Here is an 18,916-nt window from a genome sequence, read left to right as displayed (position 1 = left end):
GGTGGGGCGGGTGGGGTTCCTTATTTGGAGCAGGATAACCCGAGGGGGAATCTGCTACGTAGGCACAATAATAGCATCATTCACTTACCTTATGCCGGGAATTGCGCCCCGAGTTTCACACCAGACCCTTGGAACAACTTGGAACCTCCTAGAACAATGGTTCTCAAAGTGTCCCCCACCGGCAGCCTCATTATCACCTGAAACTAATCAGAGACGCAAATTATCGTGCCCTAACACAAACCTGCTGAATCAGAAGCGCTAGGAATTGTTCCCAGGTGAATTGCAGTTAGAATTTTAGAATCACCCCTGTAAAGTAGATGTGACTTTTTTTTTTTTTTAAATGGTTACACCCAAGGCCAGGGATTGAATCTTTGCCAAAGCTGCGGCAATGCCAGATTCTCAATGCCAGATTCTTTAAGCCACAGGGCAGGGCTGGGTATCCAACTCCTGCCTCCACAGTTACCTGAGCCGCTGCACTTGGATTCTTAACCCACTGTCCAACAGGAGGAACTCCTAGGTGTGACTTTTATATCCATATTCTGGAGGAGAAACTGTGGCATGGAGAAGCTAAGTAACTTGTCCTAAATCACAGCATTAATTGGCAAGGCCTGGTTCCAAACTTCTGGACCTCAAAGTGCTCTGAGACCAGGGCCTTTGGGTTGATTTTACCCAAACAGCCTCTCAGTGCATGGCTAGTAGAGGTGCATGGTGAAATCATTTCAGTGGCATCATTTCAGGAGCTTTTTTTTTAGCTTGCACCTGTGGCATATGGAAGTTCTTGGGCTAGGGGTGGAACCTGAGCTTCAGCTGCTGGCCTCTGCTACAGCCTCAGCAACACTGGATCTGAGCCACATCTGTGACCTCTGCCTCAGCTTGTAGCAATGCAGGAGACTTAACCCACTGAGCGAGGCCAGGAATTGAACCTGACACATCAGGTTCTTAACCCACAGAGACACCACGGGAACTCCAGACCAGAGCTTTGATAAGAGATGGTACAGCAGACAGTGGGCAGAGTTCCTGGGAAAAAGTGACTGATAAACTGGGTTAGGGAACGCTTCCAGGGATAGGAGATGGGACACAAGCTGGGTGCCTTGTAGTAGTCTGACTCAAGAGAAGCTTGAGTCCCCCTTCTGTCCCTGGAGTTTGCCAGGAAGGGGAGAAGGAAAGGACTAATTCATATTAACTGAAAACTGACAATATGCCAACTGCTGTCATCCATTCTACATCAGAACAACCCTGGGAAGTAGGTGCTATTTCAAACCTTACTTTATAGATGAGGAAGCAAAGAAATGGATTTTGCCCAAGGTTATGGAGGTAGTTAATGGGGCAAAGCTGGGGTCCAAAGTCTGGTTTTTCTGTCTCCCGAGCCTGGGTCTTTTCCATGCATTAGCTACCATCACCAAGTGCAAGAGAAGTTTATTCTCAGATAGATGCCTAGGGACAACCATAACAGAAATTGTCCTCTCCTTTCTGCCTCATGTCCATTCTGTGCCCATTTGTTACCAGAAGGGGGACCCTTTCAAGGGCCTGAGAATGGGCTCTTGTCAAAACACTCAGAAATCAATTGTCTGAGGAGACATACCTACTAACAAAACAAAAGTATTGAAAAGGGGCACCTGGGCAGAGGGCAGCAGGGTAAGGGAACACAGGAGAACTCCCACGTGTCTAGCAGTCTCAGGGTTTATGATAATGGGGTTAGCTTTCCAGGTTGTTTCTGGTTTATCATCTTACTTGTACCTGTATTTGGTCTGTATTAGGGTCCTTCCTGGCAGTACTCACATCTCTCAGCGAAGATGGATTTCAGCATGAAGGTTTCTGGGAAGTTGGTAGGACATATTGTGGACCAGCACCTCCTTCCTCCTTTTGGCCCCTCCCAGATTCTCCCGGTTAGTTTGTTCCTTATCAAGAACTCCTGTTGTGAGATAGCGCATGCAAACCATTATTATTGTGCTTGGCCAAGGTGGGTAGTTTTGGTCAATGGTTCCCTAACAACTCTCTCTTGAGAGACTTCCTACTCAAGATACTTCTTGGAAACTGGGTTAGAAGTCTCTTTCTTCTGTAGCTACTGCCCGCTGGGTGTGGACATGGTCCTATCTCGTAGAATAGAAGTCTCTCTTCACCTGATCTAAATCAAGATTCCGTGCCTGAAATTGCCTTCCACTCTTGTATTAACAATTTAGTCTGAAACTGCTGGCCCTGTCAGAGATAAACCATGCGGGGTTCGTTTGTTTGTTTTTAGGGCCACACCCACAGCATATGGAAGTTCCCAGGCTAGGGATCCAATCGGAGCTGCAGCTGCTGGCCTACAACCATAGCCACAGCGACTCGGGATTCCAGCCACATCTGCGACCTTCATCACAGCCTATGGTAACGCTGGATCCTTAACCCACTGAGGAAGGCCCGGGATCGAACCTGCATCCTCATGGATCCTAGTCAGGTTTGTCAATTGCTGAACTACAAAGGGAACTCCAGAGATAAACCTTGTAAGCAGTTGAAACAACAAGGTCCAAACAGAAGGCCTAAAAGGATGGTCACTGCTAGACCCAGAAAAGGCAGGCAAAATTTGTGGTAAGGGTGCAGGGTGTGTGACTTTCCTCTGATTGGTTGGTCCTGAGGTAACAAGGCTGTGCTCCAGCAATATTGTGCTCAGTCTGAAGTTACCTTCCTCCACCTGCAGAAGAACTCAAAGATGTTGTTATGCATGCTCCTGGTGGAGGAACCAGGACCCTTCCCCATGGCTGCACCCCCACTTCTTGACTGCTCCTCCCTGGTTTCTGCATTCCCTCCCTTCCCTAACTAGCAACTTTTAACCTGTCCTTTGGAACTCAGGTAAGGTCTCACAGAGGCTGAATGAAGGTTTTTTTTTTTTCTTTTGGGTTTTTTTTTTTAATCTTTTCTATGGCCGTACCCACAGCATATGCAGGTTCCCAGGGTAGGGGTCGAATCCGAGCTGTAGCCACCAGCACATGCCAGAGCCACAGCAATGCAGGATCTGAGCCACGTCTGCAACCTACACCACAGCTCATGGTGATGCCGGATCCTTAACCCATCGAGCAAGGCCGGGGATCAAACCCAAAACCTTATGGTTCCTAATTGGACTCGTTAACCACTGAGCCACGATAGGAATTCCTGAATGAAGCTTTTTTTCTACAGAGAAATGGGCCAGGGAAGACACAGAAAGGATTAGTATCAGGAACGCCAGAGGATCCTGCTTGGTTTCACATTCATGTTTGAGTTCCAAGCCCTCCCTCAGTGGGGCTCCATGCTGAGTGACTCACTCCTTCACTTCTTCAATACATTTATCAAGCTCTTCCTATTTTCCAGGTTGCAGCTGCAGTTCGGATTTGATACCTGGCTTAGGAACTTTCACATGCCACGGGTGCAAGGATAAAACAAGAAAAGAAATGCCGTGGTGATTAGGACACATACGGTTATACTTACCCCCAGGAGTTTTCAGTGGGAGAGAGGGAGAGAGAAACAACTACCACTGAACTGTACACTTAAAAATGGCTAAAATGGCAAGTTTTAGATGTATTTTAACACAATAAAATTCTTTTGAAAAAAGAAAATTAATTAATAATAAACTACCTAAATAAAGCAGGATATGCCTTATACAGTGAAGGAAAAAACAGGGAACTGTAACAGGGACAAGGGTGGAGGATTTTCTGTTTTAGGAATTCCAGAATTAGGTACTCCTTTCCTTTTTGGAATTCTTTCAGGTGGCCATGACACAGAAGTCACAGGAGACCAAGGCACTGACCAGTTGGGAACTTCTCACAATGTCAGGCTTCCCCCTGATGCTCCAGCCCTCCCCCTCGAGGTGGGAATCCTCCAGCCTTGGAAGCAGCTGAGGCCCGCCCAGGAGTGCCTCACTCTGCCCATAGAGTTGCAGGCAGAGAGGGTCACTGGTCATCTGGAGCTGCAGCCTACAAGCCTGATCAGAGAGGGGGAAGGTTTCAGGCCCTTTCATGGTTCATCCTGCCCAGTCACAGCCTTCCTTCACTGTGTTCGAGACCCTGATAAATGAACATTTCCTAACTCATTAAATAAATGAATTTGTAGCTGTTACATGTTCTGCTTTTCTTGGGAGAAATCTCAATGAATCTGGATTGAAAACAATAGTCGCAGTGTAGAAACCCCACTGCTTTCACCTGAGAAGGAAGAATAATAACAGCTGTGTCGGGGTGGGGGGTGGGGGTTATCTCAGGGCCTAAGTAGGAGAGCTTCTTTGGGATCTCAGTAATCTGGGGGCCAGGGAAGGAGCCCCAAATGAATGACATTTAAAATGAGCCTGGGGAGTTCCCGTCGTGGCGCAGAGGTTAACGAATCCGTCTAGGAACCATGAGGTTGCAGGTTCGGTCCCTGCCCTTGCTCAGTGGGTTAAGGATCCGGCATTGCCGTGAGCTGTGGTGTAGGTTGCAGACGCGGCTCAGATCCTTTGTTGCTGTGGCTCTGGTGTGGGCTGGTGGCTACAGCTCCGATTCGACCCCTAGCCTGGGAACCTCCATAGGCCGCGAGAGCGGCCTGAGAAATGGTAAAAAGACAAAAAAAAAAAAAAAAAAAAAAAAAAAAAAAATTTAAAAATAAAAATAAAATAAAATAAAATGAGCCTGGAAGTTCCCGTTGTGGTGCAGCAGAAATGAATCTGACTAGTACCCAGGAGAATGCGGGTTCAACCCCTGGCCTCGCTCAGTGAGTTAGGGATCTGGCATTGCTATGAGCTGTGGTGTAGGTCGCAGGTGTGGCTGGGATCCTGCGTTGCTGTGGCTGTGGTGTCATAGGCTCTGATTCGACCCCTAGCTTGGGAACTTCCACATACTGCAGGTGTGGCCCTAAAAACAAAAATAAAATAAGCCTGAAAGAAAGGGAGGAAACCAGGGAGGTGAAGTGAGGGTAGAAGCAGGAGAGAGTAATGTGCTCCAGGAAGAGAAACTGTAAGTGCAAAGGTCCTGAGGCAAGATGGAACTTGGAAAATTCTAGGAACAGGAAAAAGCCAGAATTGGAAAATGTGTGAGATGAGTGAGGATTCTGGATTTTGTTCTGATACAGTGGGATGTCATTTTAAGGATTCAAGCAGGGAATTAGTCATGCCAGTTGATGTGTGAAGAAGGGATAGAACAGAAGCAGAGATACCAGTTAGGAAGATATCTCACACTGTGGAAAGAAAAAGTTATAAGCCCCTTTTCAGAAACCAGAAATATGATTAAAATATGAGCTTATGTTTTAATAAAGGAATCAGTTCTCCGCTAAATACTTTGCTGGCTGGATACATTAAGCTATGGCAGTGATTCTCAAAGGGTGGTCCCTGGAGTAGCAGCATTGGCATCATCTGGGAAATTGGGAGAAATGCCAAAAACCGAATCAGAAACTCTGAGGATGAGGGCCAGCATTGTGTTAAGTCTTCCATGTGATCCTGATGCATGCTCAAGTTTGAGAAGCACTGGGTTAAGAAGAGTCTCAGGCAAATACTTTATTTGCACTATGGTGCAATCCATTCAAGGAAGAACCTTCTCTGAATATTTGTAGAACACCATTTAAGTCATTACAAAGGTCACAAAACAATGACCAATGAGAGAATTAATTGTAATGGTTCTGGTCCCAGTAACATACAGACTCAATTCTGGAAAACTTCCTGCGGTAAAATAGCTTGAAATGCTGAATAACAGGATTTCTTTGTTTACCTGAGTGGTATCAAAGGAAGAGAAATTCCAGGGCTAAAAGTGAAGGGGTTGAAAAAAGAGCAGTAAATTTATAAGCTGACTCTGTGGCTCTGGGGATGTGACAGGGAATGGTGACTATGGTGTGTCAGTAATCTATAGACCTAGGTTTTCTTTTTCCTCCTTTCTTTTTCTTTCTTTCCTCCTTCCTTCCTTCCCTCCCTTTTTTATTATTTTTTTCTTTTTTGGCTGCCCTGCAGCATATGGAATTGCCAGGTCAGGGATCAGATCCGAGCTACAATTGTGGCAATGCTGGATCCTTAACCCATTGTGCCAGGCTGGGGATGGAACCTGTGCCCCAGCTCTCCAGAAATACTGCCAATCCCATCGTACCAGTGGGAACTCTTTTTTTTTTTTAAGCACATAATAACATATTAACACATATATTTACAGTTTACAAAGCACTTTCACGTAAATGATCTTGTACATTGGAGGGTAATATGTGTTAGAGCTGTAATTTGGTAAGATGCTACATTAGTTTTAGTGAAAGTTTTGGGAGTGAATTTTTTTATTAGAGTCAAATAAATGAGTAGAAAATGTATTTTTTAGTCAATGTAATCTGAATTCTCCCATGACCATATTGTACTTGCCTTATAATCACTGTCAAAATAGTTGGGACTGGGGTTTTCTTTGAATATTGAATATTGATGCCTACTTAGGGAGAGGAGATGAAGTCTCAATAAAAAGATGGAGTCTTGCCAGAGCTAGACATATAGGAACAGGATAGGCTAGAAAAAAATTGTCCCCCTGGTTAGGAAGAGAAGGACAATGCTTGACATGGTCTTATGTCCTGGATAGGAAGACAAAAACACATAAAATTAAACCTTGTGGGAACATCATAATCACAGGCTTGTCCTCATATTTGGGGTTTGGATTTATGCTCTCTGCTTAGTCTGGAAGCTCCCAACTATTGAAGTCATCGTAAAATTGAGGGTGCCTGGTAGAAGCAAATGTGAGACTGCTCTGAGAGAACACACTCAATTTAAGCCACACAGCACTCACAGGGATAAATTCTGCTAAAGGTGAGCACATGATCTAATGTTAGAAACACATGAGAACACAATTCAGCAGAATTGAGACTCCTAGACTGAGTTTCCATTGTGGCTCAGTGGATTAAGGACCTGATGTTGTCTCTAAGGATACAGGTTAGATTCCTGGCCTTGCTCAGTGGTTTAGGATCCTCAGTTGCTGCAAGCTGTGGTGTAAGTTGCAGCTGAAGCTCCAATTTGACCCCTAGCCTGGGAACATCCATATGCTGCGGGTGTGGCCATAAAAAGAAAAAAAAAAAAGACTCATAGCACCATCATCAGCTCTAAAACTGGATTGTGGTGATGCCTGCACAACTGTATAAATTTACTGAGTTATTGAGTCATACATTTATATTTTTTATTTTTTTGTCTTTTCTAGGGCCACACCCATGGCATATGAAAGTTCCCAGGCTAGGGGTCGAATCGGAGCTACAGCTGCCGGCCTACACCAGAGCCACAGCAACGCCAGATCCGAGCTGCATCTGCAACCTATACCACAGCTCATGGCAACCCCGGATCCTTCACCCACTGAGCAAGGCCAGGGATCAAACCCGCATCCTCATGATACTAGGCAGATTCGTTTCCTCTTTGCTACAATGGGAATTCCTGAATTATTGTACACTTTAAAATTGTTTAAGTGGTAAGTTTTTGAGTGTTTTAAGATCAGAAATATATTGGTTGATATAAATAAAACACAAAGTTTACTATGCATCTTTTTCTAGATGATTTTAAACATTTTGATTTTAAAATAGGTATAGGGGAGTTCCCGTCGTGGCGCAGTGGTTAACAAATCCGACTAAGAACCATGAGGTTGCGGGTTCGGTCCCTGCCCTTGCTCAGTGGGTTAACGATCCGGCGTTGCCGTGAGCTGTGGTGTAGGTCGCAGACGCGGCTCAGATCCTGCGTTGCTGTGGCTCTGGCATAGGCCTGCGGCTACAGCTCCGATTTGACCCCTAGCCTGGGAACCTCCAGATGCCGTGGGAGTGGCCCAAGAAATAGCAAAAAGACAAAAAAAAAAAAAAAAAATAGGTATAGGCACATAATAAATTGCAAAAAAATAGTAAAGAGAGGTCCCATGTACCCATCACCCAGTTTTTCTTTATGGTAGCATCTAACCGTATGGTATTAACAGTACATTATCCAAACCAGGAAATTGACATTGGCACAATACAATTAATTAGCTGATGGGCTTTACTCAGATTTTTTGGTGAATTTTAAAGCTGTAAAATACCCAATGCAGATTTTCACTAGTTATGATAACTGTCCTACTGTTCTCATCCAGTGGAAGAAATCACGTTGATTTTTTTTAAATAAAATGATTCTGGACACACACACACACACGCACCCCTTTTTCTGAAACCTTAAAAACAAGTCAAAGTTTTTCATTTTGTTTTTTAACATCTTCCACAGGCTACAATTTAATTAAGCAGTGACACTGGAGATGAAGAATGATTTGGAGATAGAAACAGATGGATTAAAAATGGATTTGGAAATCATAGGAGATGGAAGAATGAATCAAGTATAGCACAGGGGTTTCTGGCTTCAGCAACGGGCTGTGTGGAGGAACATCTGTTGACACAGAGCAGTACTGGGAAGGGACTGGTTTGAAGGGAACATCATGCATTCAGGCTCAGGCTTGTTCAGGGTGACAGGTCTGAGACATTTAAGTTGAGGTGTGACAGGTGAGGTATGGGGTCTAGAGAATAAGAGACATCTGAACCGAAGTTACTCAATTGGAGAGGGGGCATCACACATAAATAGTATTTAAGGTTCCTTCTCAACTCTGTTCATGTATCCCATAAATATTTATGAAATGAGTCTGTCTTAGGGACTCAGAGGTAAAGAAGACAGAAAAGGTCAGTGCCTGTCCTTCTGCAGCTTGCTTGTGACAGACAGGATAGAGTGGTGGCTTGGTCCAGGCAGCCTAAAAGAGGGAGGTCAGTCACAATGTGTATTTTGTGATGAGACCTGTGATATAAGCAGTGGCACGGAGGACCCCACTGAGAGTTTCCTCCTGCCAGGAGGACAGGGACACACATATGTTATCTCTGTGCCCTCACACATTCTACCCCAGGCCCAGTGGAGTCCTCTTTAGAGGTGAGCAAATGGAAAGGGAGGTGGGAGATGAGGGGTTGGAAGGAAGTGTGCAGTGAAGGGCTGGGGAGCCATGGAGGCCAAGAGGATGGAGGGTTGGGGGGCTGTCTGTGGCCTCAGTTCCTTATCCCTCCAAGAACCAGGTAGAGGAGCCGTCAGTTACCAGACCCTGGAGCCATCGCCTGGGCCAGACATGAAGCGCTCGTGGCAGATTTTTGTCCTGTGGGTCTTCTGGGTGTTCATCTTGTGGCTGATGGTCCCCTGCTTGGATCCGAAGCATGAGTGGGCACCCCAGGAAAAATGGATAAACATGGTGCCATGGCGTTGCTGCTGCCCTTGGTTCAAATGCAGGATAAGTGGCTACCCATCTAGGACCCTCAATTACTCTCTCTGCCACGACACAGTCAGAAGGGACCAGTTTGATGCAGGCAACCAGAAGATGAAGGGATACTTGATGGGAGCAGCAGAGTCCACAAGCCCCAATGCTGTGCTCTGGTGGCTGGTCAGTGATCAACACAGGGTCATTCCGCCCCATCCTTCCCAGGCCCAGCCCACTTCCACATTCCAGCTCAAACCCCTGCCCTTGGCCCTGGCTTAGTGTGCCTCCCGGCTTCACAGCCTCAACCCCTTACCTCCAGATGGAAGTCTCATTCATCCTGGTCTGCTTTCCTTCCACTGGGAGCCGATACCTGGGTCCCAGCCTCCAATCTCCTCCTTCCCACTGTTTTCAGGGCATGCACTCAGCAAGTGAACTGGGCAAAGTGTGGAAGAAGCTGTTGGAGGCAATTCCCAGGCCCTCAGTGAGCCATCTCCATCTCTTCTGCGGATCTTGTGCATTGACAGGGAACTCAAAGATCCTGAGGGCCACCAGCCTCCATAGCAACGTCAACCAGTACAGTGTGGTCTCCAGGTGGGTGCCGAGGATAGGGCAGGGGACAGGAGGGTCAGGCCAGCCCCCAGAGTTCTGTCAGTTTCTGCTCTCCTTCCCAGGATGAACCAGGTCCCTGTCCAGGGCTTCGAGACACTGGGGAACCAAACCACAGGATGCTTCATCTCCCACAGGAATGCCAGGGATCAGGGTTCCTGGAGACAGCTGCTGCTGCTGCTGCCGAAGCTTTTTGATCTGGCTTGGACTTCAGATGTTCTGAGTGAGGAGGTGATGGTCTGGGAACCCTGACACTCTTAGTACCAGGGTGGGGGGCAGTATGGAGAGGTCACTGCAGGGGATGACAGAGGTGCTCCAGGGAGACCCTCTCCTGGCTTACTGGGGGAACCTGCAGGACCTTCCCAGTCCTCAGGAGCTGCTGAAACTTCCCCACCTCCTAATTCTCCCTTAGATTTTGGAAGATGGTCCAGTTCCCTAGTAGAATGAAAGAAAAGATCAGCTAAGCAGATGGGAGGCAGAAAGATGTGGCTTCAGGCCGCTGTGGGAAGGGTCCCAGGTTGGCTTCCTCCCACTTCTTCCCCAGGTCCTGGTGATCAGCCCCACCTTCCTCAGGTACAACTAGGGCAACAGGCTGGATAACAGGGTCAGTATCCATCCCCAGGGCTTGTGGCTCTGTTCTGTGCCTTGCACACCTGTGACCCAATGGAAGATTCTTGTTCTTTCCTCACTTTAAACTTTTCCCCTCTATGCCTTTAACATAGCGTCTAAAAAGTTGTCTAGCTTCCAAGACCCTGCATGATGGGACCCTGCCCCTCCCATCTCTCCCAGGCTCGCACATCGGGCTTCTCCATGTTCCCCAAACATACAATCTGCCTCGTGCCTTTTCACACATGGCTCCCTCTGTCTGGAATGCCCTCTTCTTGTCTCCCTGGGGAATCCTCTCTCTTCCTCAGCTGGTTAATGCTCGTTTCTGGGCTCTGGGGTCATTCTGTGTATTCAGAGTCTGTCTTCCTTGGAGGTCAGCTCTGTTTTTGTGCCAGCTCCAGGAGACAGCCTGTCACCCTCGACCTCGAATGAGGGAGGTGGGATGAAGACAGGATTCAGCCTGCTGAGGCATACTTCCCTCTCTCACCCACCAGGATGTCCAATTTGGATTTGAATCAGAAAAGCAAGGAAAGTGGTCCCATTACTGGGAGGATGTTAATCAGACCAACTGCTCCAAGAAGGTTCTGTCCATGCACAGCACAGAAGCAGAAACGGAAGTCAGCTCGTGTGACTCTAGTCCTTTGGCCGTGAATACAGGAGAGTGTTGGGGTTGCAGCAGCAGGACGATGGGGCCATTTAGGGGTAAAGGGCAAGAAGAAGTTGTATTGTGACCAGTCTGGTACTAAATAAAATCCTGGCCTGATTCTCTTACCTGCAAGGACAGTGTCAGGGAGGAAAGGCCCGACTTGACTTCCATAGCTCAGGGGCAATATTTGCATTAATTTCTCTGCCTGGTCTCCTGGATCATGCAGGTGGTGCAAATTTAGAGCCAACCCCATGCAAAGTGCAGGCCCAGATTGAGTCTTGTGGGGGAGCTCTTTTCCCATTGGATAAAAATCGAGATAAGCTTCCTTATTTCACCCAATGCTGGCAGGTAAATTTTTTTCTAGCCCAGCTTTCTGCTGAAGGTTCAGCTCTTTGAGGTTCCCAGTGTTTTGTTGGGGCCTCCATTCCAATTCTCTGCTTCCTCTGAGATCAAGGTCCTCTATCCACATGAGCATTAAACTCCTAAATTCTTGGGCAGCCCATTAGGCAGCTCAGATACTCTTTATGCTGTTTTAGATTTTGCTTTTCGTTTCTGGCATCTGAGGACTTCCTAGATATATATATATATATTTAACTACTGCTCTGTATTAAATTTTTTTTTTTTTTGCTTTTTTAGGGCTGTGCCCACAGCATATGGAGGTTCCCAGGCTAGGGTTAATCCGAGCTATAGCCGCTGGCTTACGCCACAGCCACACCACCAGATCCAAGCCGAGTATGTGACCTACACCACAGCTCACAGCATCGCCAGACCCTTAACCCACTGAGTGAGGTCAGGGATCGAACCCTCATCCTCATGGATGCTAGTCGAGTTCTTTAACCATTGAGCTACAAAGGGAATTCCTAATAGGACCCTACTAGCATCCATGAGGACATGGGTTCCATCCCTGGCCTTGCTCAGTGGGTTAAGGATCTGGCGTTGCCATGAGCTGTGGTGTAGGTCACAGACTCGGCTTAGATCTGGTGTTGTTGTGGCTGTGGCGTAAGCCAGAGGCTACAGCTCCGATTGGAATCCTAGCCTGGGAACCTCCATATGCTGTGGGTGTGGCCCTAAAAAGACAAAAAATAAAATAAAATAAAAAATAAAACAATTTTTATTAAAACACTGTCTATATATGTGCTTGCAAAATTACCAATTAACTCAGGAAGGATACACATTAGGAACCGTAGTTGCCTCTGGGAAGAGACTGGGAATAACCAAAGGACAGATTCTTGTCATTTACTTTTTGTACTTTTTGAACTGTGTACCACAGACTCATATTACACATTCAAAAATAAATGCCATTAAAAAAATTAACACTATGTTTTGACCAGCAGTTCTAGATTTTTGTCATAGGACAGTTTTCAGGTTATCTTTTTTTCTGGCCACTCCTGTGGCATATGGAATTCCTGGGCCAGAGGTCAGATCAGAACCATTGCAACCTATACCAAAGCTATGGCATCGAAGGTGCATCCCAGTGCTCCAGAGACACCACCAATCCCACTGCACCACAGCAGGAACTCCTCAGGTTATCTTTCAATTCATGACTTTGCTGGAACTGGAGCCAAAACTAGAAACTTTTGTCTTAAGGATAGAATGAGAAATAGTAGTTAAGGTCCACTGTTAAAGTTACAACACGACCAAGTGGTTATTACTAAACATAATCACATAATCATATATAGCAGATAGTCTACATGAAATATCATGATATAGCAGTGTAAGCGTATTATTTAGAGATATGGAAGCACATGCCAGAATAGTTAGAAGGGGAGGCCTCTGAGGAGGGGCCTCAGGGTAAGGAGTCAGGGGTGGCAGGACGCTGCTGTTCTGTGTGATTTTTTTCTTTTTGAGAAAATTTTCAGGTATTTACCTGAAACAAGTAGCAAGTCCCCCCCCCCCCAAAAAAAAATGCAACCCAAGAGGTTTTAAGGGTTGGCTATAGTAAATATTCACTTTTGTCGAAATGGTAAATTCTCTCTGACCCAGGAGGTTCCAAATGGCTCCTTCTCTCCCCCCCCGCCCCGCCCCCAGCCTGCAATCTCCGGCTGCTCATCCACACTAGATCCAGCTCATAACCACAACCCCCTTGCCCTCCTGCTTAAATGGATGCTTAAATTCCAAACCTCCCTTGTCAGCTGGGCTCTGGGCTGAACACCAAAGTGAAGGGGCGGAGGTGCTTGCCAAGATGCCTGTGCAGAGGAGGTCATAGTACGTTCTCTGTGATAAGGCCCCTTATACAACTGAGCTGGCACGAAAGACCTCATTGGGCACCAGTCTCTTCTGGGAGATCAGAGGACACAATGATCAGCTGTACCATCCTTTCAGCCTCCAGCCCAGGACTTAAGAGGCATTCCTTTTAGTGGTTAGCAGGTGGCTTGGAATGGCCAGAGGAGGTGTGGTGTGAAGGGCTGGGGAGGAATGGAAGCTACCAGGACACGGGAAGCTGGGGACATCTGGTGACTCCCACCCATCCTCCTTCCCAGTTTCCCAGTTCTTGGTGTTAGAGCCAGTCTATTGCTGCTGGGGCACATCGTCAGGCCAGAGATGAAGGTTTCATACCTGAAGCAGAGTCTGGTAGCTTACCTGTGTGCTACACTGTGGCTGATGGCCTCCCTCCTTGACCAGGAGTCCAGCCAGAGTGACTTCCATAAGAAGCCCAGAATCCGCTCAAGGACCTGCCACGGCCCCAGGGACTCTTCAAAAAAGTGTACCTGTTGGAGTTCCCTGGTGGCCCAGCGGGTTAAGGACCTGGTGTTGTCACTGCTGTGGCTCAGGTAAGTGCCGTGGTGCCAGTTCAACCCCTGGGCCCTGGAACTTCCACACAATGTGGGCATGGGCCAAATCAAAAAAAAAAAAAAAAAGAGAGAGAGAGAGAGAGAGAAAGTGTACCTGTTCATCTGGGGTCCATGAGTGCTCTGCCTGCTTCCACATTCCTGAAGAGTCTGTCTGGCTTGACCAGTGCTTCAGAATGGACACTGAGCCCATGCTGAGGTCAGAAGTGCCAAGTCCTCTGATGCTTTGCTCTTGTGGTTGGTCAGCGCACACCCTTGGTCTCTGTCCAGTTCCTATGCTCCCAGTGCCAGGCCCATCTCTCTTCATGATCCCAAGTGCTACCCTTCTTCTACAGATGGTGGGAGTTTGGGATAAACCCCTAAATTCCTCCCTCCTGTGCTCCTATGAACTTTAGGGCTCTGAATCAGAAAAGGAGTTTCAGAGTCAAAATCAACAGCCAATTAGAGAATCCCAGAACCCATTGAGCCGTGTGGGATGCCAGACCTGTGTGGCTCTGGCTTAAGCTCCAAGATTGACCAGCAGATATGGTCCCCAGGTGGGTGCAGGACAAAAGGTGGAGACCAAGGAGGTTAGGCCAAATCCTTCTCCTCCAAATGTCCACCCAGCCCTCCCTTCTGGGGTGAACCAGGCCCCTCTCCAAGGCTTTGAGACAGACACGGGGAACACAACTACACCAACCAGCTGCCTAAGGGCCTGTCCCATGGGCTGAGATGAGGCCTGCATGCAAAGTCTCAGGCTGGGGGAGACTTGCTGCTTTTGTGGGTGAGGTATCCCCTCCTCCACAAGTGCTCCTGGAATTTCTGTTGCCCCTAGAGCTGCTCACCAGGGTGCCGCATCATCCTAGCCTGCCTCCACCAGCAGGGCGGTCTGCCTGGTTTGCCTAGCCCTTCGGATGGGCCCTGAAGCTCCTGATGGAGTTAGAGCTACCCTGCCTCCAGAAGTCCTGGACTCTGGGCTGCATTCACCCGCCTCTGCTGGCCCCTTTCTCTACACCAATCTACACCAATGGGGCCCAGGCTCCCCTCTGTGGTAGAACATAGGGGTGATGTGTTAAGAGGTTTGTCTCCTCTCCCTAGGCACCCATGTTAACCCCAACCCTAGGCAACCTTCCCCAATTCCAGGTGGCCAAGGAGGAATTATTCCAGCAGACACCGAGGCTATGGCCAGATCCTGAGTCCATCTATGCCAGGCCTGGGCTATACAGTGGGAACTCGAGAATGTGAGGTCTTCAGAATATGGGATAACCACTGACGAGCACCTGCTGCACTGCACTGTGGGAGAGCAGGCAGGTGAGGGTGAGCCCCAGGGCCTTCCTGACTTTCTTTCCTTTCTCTACAGAATGACCCAGGCCCCACTTCTAGGCTCTGAGAACATGGACAGTAGAACCTTCCTACATATAAGGTACCTGAGAATGCCCATGACCTGGCGGGAACGCCCACGTTCTCCTGGTATTGAAGCCTCCGGATCTAGCGTGGGCTGCAATGGTCCTGAGCCAAGATGGAAAGTTGCAGGCCCCAGGGCTGGAGCAGACTGCCCTCAGTCTTTTGGTGTAAACTGGATCTTGTCCTCACCCTGCAGTCTGACTGTACCCTCTCCCCTGCCCTCGGCCCCAGCATATACCACCAGCTTCGCCTTTTCTACTTTGTGCCAAGCAGCTTTTCTGCCTTCAAGGGGCTGCTAGTCCCATGAAGGGAGGAGAAGGTAATTAGGTTGCGACATGGTGATAGTTGCTCTAACACACATGGAGTTTCCTTGAGAGAAGAGGATGCTGCACCCACCAGAGCCAGCACTCCCTGGGAATAAGAACATCGGCCCAGACTCTGACTCCACTCTTGTCGCCTTCTCTCCCGGGACTTTGGGCCTGGACCAGCTCTAATCAAAGCAGAAAAGGAGGCTGGAGGGCGGAGGGTTTTGTGGATGGAGACATCCACGCTCAGCTCTGACCTCCTTTCTCCCAGGTTCTAGATATCAGTCACACCATCCTCAAGTGTGTCCATGAGAGTAGGCTAGATGGTCAGACAGTTCCCCACCGCAGGATTCACTGCTTTGGTTAGCCTGCTGCCTGGGATAAGAGCGGAAGGAAGCACTGGCCTGATGCCCTGAGGCAAGGTTGGGTCCTGCCCGAAAGACCCATTCTTTTTTCTTCATGCTTCTCCAATTCAGGTTTGAAGCTGATGAAAAGAGCAACTGGCTCCGTGACTGGTGGGACCCTCCATACGGATGATCCTACTATTGGTCAAAGAAAGTGTATTTTACAAAGTTGGAGCAGAAAATCATTCACAAGCAGAGTTAAGAGCAAGACTGTAGCCTGCCTTTGAACTAAAGGCCAACCCTGATGTGAATATCTGTTGGAAGGGGAGACCCTAGCCTGAGGTCTAGAGGCAGGGGTGAGGGGCTCTTGAAGGTTGAATGGGAAGGGAGGAGCAAAAACAGATTTTTACTGAATGAAGACCTTATTGGCTGCCTCTAAAATGTCTTTCAACTGCTGAAATCTCTCTCCCGTGTTCCTAGAAGGTATGTGGGGCTTAAGGCCTTGGCTTACGAACTACAGATAATGGTATTGAGAAAAAACTGCAAGGCAAAAACCAAGGTCCCTCTGTCAGCCTCTAAACTAGAGAACCAGGAGTTCCTGTCGTGGCTCAGCGGTTAACAAATCTGACCAGTATCGATAAGGACACAGGTTCAATCTCTGGCCCCACACAGTGGGTCAAGGATCCAGCATTGCCATGAGCTGTGGTGTAGGTCACAGATGCGGCTCAGATTTGATGTTGCTGGGGCGTAGGCCAGCAGCTACAGCTCCGATTAGACTGCTAGGCCTGGAAAAATCCATATGCCGCAGTGCAGCCCTAAAAAGACTGAAAAAAGAAAAGAAAAGAAACTAGAGAGCCAGAATTGGGGGATCAAAAATGATAAGGAACCCAGAGAAATCTAATTTGTCCCTGATAACTCCTAGCATGGGGCCACATAAGGATTCTGAGCCATAGGAAATCCCACTAGAGGAAGGGACCAGCCAACATCTCTAGGGCCCCAGATTTAGCTCTGGGGGGTATAAACTATAACTTTTTTTTTTTTTTTTCAATGGGCGTACCTGCAGCATATGCAAGTTCCTGGGCCAAGGACTGAATCTGAGCGACAGCTATGAGTTACACCAAAGCTGCAGCAATACCAGATCTGTTAGCCCATTGCACTGGGCCAGGGATTGAACCTGTGCCTCCAGAATGACCTGAGCCACTGCAGTCGGATTCTTAACCCACTAAGCCACAGCAGAAACTCCAAAACTGTAATTTTTTACTGAGTATCTCTCCCATACACTGGTTTGTGGAACAAAGCTCCCTCTATGTGGTGCAATGGGAAATAATGAGACCTGAGCCCTGGGTAAGCAGGTCTGAGTGACTGTGGAGCTGCTTTCAAACCCCTACATTCTTAGCTGGTCTTAAGGCCATCCTCAGGCTCAGGCAAGAGGAATTCCAGATTATGGTTGGGGGTGCAGTCAGAGGAAGGTCATGCCTTGCTGCCCTTTTTTTTTTTTTTGGCTGTCTGGCAGCATATGGAGTTCCCAGGCCAGCGATCAGATCTGAGCTGCAGTTGTGACCTAAGCTGAAAATGAGGCAATGCCAGATTCCCAACCCACTGTGCCGGGGCCAGGGATTGAACCTGTGTCCCAGAGCTCCCAAAACACCACCAATCCCATTGTGTGCCACAGCAGGAACTCCCATGCCTTGCTTCTTTAAAGAAAACTGTTCTCTCTCAGGTTTTCAGGAAATTGCCAACAAGAGGTCTTAAGCCTATGAAATGCCTCCACCAGGGTCAGGCCATAACTGACAATCCTGCCACAGTCCTTCCCACTTATTGGCTTGACCCCTGGCTGGACTAAGTTGGTTCCAGCAATGTGCTCAGAAAGGGACACTCCAAGGGCATTCACCCAGAGCAGTAGAGAAATGAGGCCAGGCAGAACTTCTGAACTCAAGAGACTGACTTTAGCCAAATGTCAACTCTATGTTTTTGAAGCGCCAGCACATGTTTTAAGTAAAGAACACGTGGTCCTCATTATCCATGACTTCAAATTTAGATCCCAAGACCCTCCACCACCTCCCTCCCTACCCATCCAACCTCAGCCCCAGTGCACTCTGCCACACAGACCAGTCTTCTCACCAGCATGCTTAGCAACCCCTCCTAACTCCTCTCCAGACTTCAGGGGCCAGTTCATGCCTTCCTTCCTCAGCTGCTGGCATTTCTACAGCACTTCTGGTCGGCACACAGAAACTATACTCATCAATGAAGTTCTGCCAGTTCTTGTCAGTTGGGCTCAAGCTTCCTGTGGACAGGGGCTTTGTCTTGTGTATCTTCTGCACCCCTTCTCTATCAGAATGCAGGCAGATGACAAATTCATGCCATCTCACAGGAATCTTTAGCAAATTCTTCCTTGATAGATGCCTTTGATGTGCTGTTGCCCAGCTACCCAGTAGAGGCAGCAGCAGAGAACAAACACAAAGACCCAGGGTGTATTGTAATGAGTTCTGGACGAGATTCAGTAGATGCCCCGTGGCCAGGGCAAGGCACTCTGTGGGTGACTGCAGGCCAGTATCAAGTGTGACCTGCCTCATTCCCATGGGAGCCGGGGCCTTCTCCCAGTCTTGCAGGTTTCCCTCCCTCTTCCTGGGAATGCCAGCAGACCTGGGGCTCCCAGGTTGGGTAACAGAACCAGAACTTCCTTTGGCAAACCTGCAGCTGTGTGGAGGGGCCACGACCCAGGCGACAAGCCATCTGTCTGTGGCCTCCCAGGCTGGCCCACGTCCTGCCCTGGCTGAGACTGCTACCTGGAGGCAGTCTGAGCAGCACTGGAGCTGGGGCACAGCAGTGCTGGCCCGGGGGATGTCAGGCTTTGAGTCAGAGACTCGTCCAGCTTGCGGGTCTCGGCCTCTAAGACGGTGGCCTCGGGGGCTTGGGCTACAGCGAGAAGGGAGTGAGAGAGGCCGTGGTGCAGGTCCGCCAGCTCACGGCTCGTCTGAACTGAGCGAGCAATGTAGTCCTGCTTCTGCTTCCGCTCCAAGGCCAGCTGGGCTCGCAGGAGGGCCACCTAGGGGGCAGGAAAACCAAGAGGGGGAAGCAG

At 48.4% G+C, this 18,916-nt stretch overlaps 2 protein-coding genes and 1 long non-coding RNA gene across 40 annotated transcripts in view; 1 reads left to right on the top strand and 2 right to left on the bottom strand.

Moving 5' to 3' along the window:
* Positions 1 to 88: 88 nt before the first annotated feature.
* On the bottom strand, positions 89 to 9,845 carry LOC146395281 (uncharacterized). 3 transcript variants are annotated; one of them, XR_014832254.1, is made up of 3 exons: positions 9,472 to 9,845; positions 1,780 to 1,912; positions 89 to 203 (listed from the first exon to the last, which is right to left on the bottom strand). It is a non-coding gene; the product is annotated as an uncharacterized LOC146395281 (long non-coding RNA). The 3 variants fall into 3 exon arrangements; XR_014832256.1 differs by lacking the exon at positions 9,472 to 9,845 and adding an exon at positions 3,761 to 3,837; XR_014832255.1 differs by lacking the exon at positions 9,472 to 9,845 and adding an exon at positions 3,589 to 3,749.
* C17H20orf173 (chromosome 17 C20orf173 homolog) lies at positions 8,754 to 11,148 on the top strand. Of its 3 annotated transcripts, none has more exons than XM_085003732.1 (5): positions 8,754 to 8,842; positions 8,983 to 9,341; positions 9,571 to 9,749; positions 9,830 to 9,995; positions 10,865 to 11,148. In XM_085003732.1, the coding sequence occupies exons 1-5, from the start codon at positions 8,785 to 8,787 to the stop codon at positions 11,099 to 11,101; spliced, it is 999 nt and encodes a 332-aa protein (XP_084859858.1). In that variant the 5' UTR covers positions 8,754 to 8,784; the 3' UTR covers positions 11,102 to 11,148. The 3 variants fall into 3 exon arrangements, with proteins under 3 accessions (XP_084859858.1, XP_084859859.1, XP_084859856.1); XM_085003733.1 differs by having other exon boundaries at positions 8,977 to 9,341; positions 9,902 to 9,995; XM_085003730.1 differs by having other exon boundaries at positions 8,977 to 9,341.
* Positions 11,149 to 17,782: 6,634 nt separating this feature from the next.
* The window catches only part of CEP250 (centrosomal protein 250), a 56,682-nt gene continuing 55,548 nt past the window's right edge, over positions 17,783 to 18,916 (bottom strand). For all 34 annotated transcript variants that reach the window (XR_014832228.1, XR_014832229.1, XR_014832225.1 and 31 more), the window contains one exon: positions 17,783 to 18,883. Coding sequence is in view for 28 of the 34 variants with exons in the window: in XM_085003669.1 (XP_084859795.1) it covers positions 18,620 to 18,883 (264 nt within the window). In the remaining 6 variants the exon portion in view is untranslated. The remainder of the gene's footprint in view (positions 18,884 to 18,916) is intronic.

Source organism: Sus scrofa, chromosome 17 (assembly GCF_054392235.1).
Source record: "Sus scrofa isolate SSC_HxYL_T2T_F1_AM1 chromosome 17, Sscrofa_HxYL_maternal_Yorkshire_Landrace_v2.0, whole genome shotgun sequence".
Lineage (NCBI taxonomy): Eukaryota > Metazoa > Chordata > Mammalia > Artiodactyla > Suidae > Sus > Sus scrofa.
This window is presented reverse-complemented; position numbering and strand designations above follow the sequence as displayed.

Excerpts from the sequence above, each read along its gene's own strand:
- C17H20orf173 (XM_085003730.1), top strand. The coding sequence starts at position 8,785 with ATGTTATCTCTGTGCCCTCACACATTCTACCCCAGGCCCAGTGGAGTC. Across the intron at positions 8,843-8,976 it reads CAGTGGAGTCCTCTTTAGAG|AACCAGGTAGAGGAGCCGTC; the intron begins GTGAGCAAATGG and ends TATCCCTCCAAG. Across the intron at positions 9,750-9,829 it reads CAGTACAGTGTGGTCTCCAG|GATGAACCAGGTCCCTGTCC; the intron begins GTGGGTGCCGAG and ends TCTCCTTCCCAG.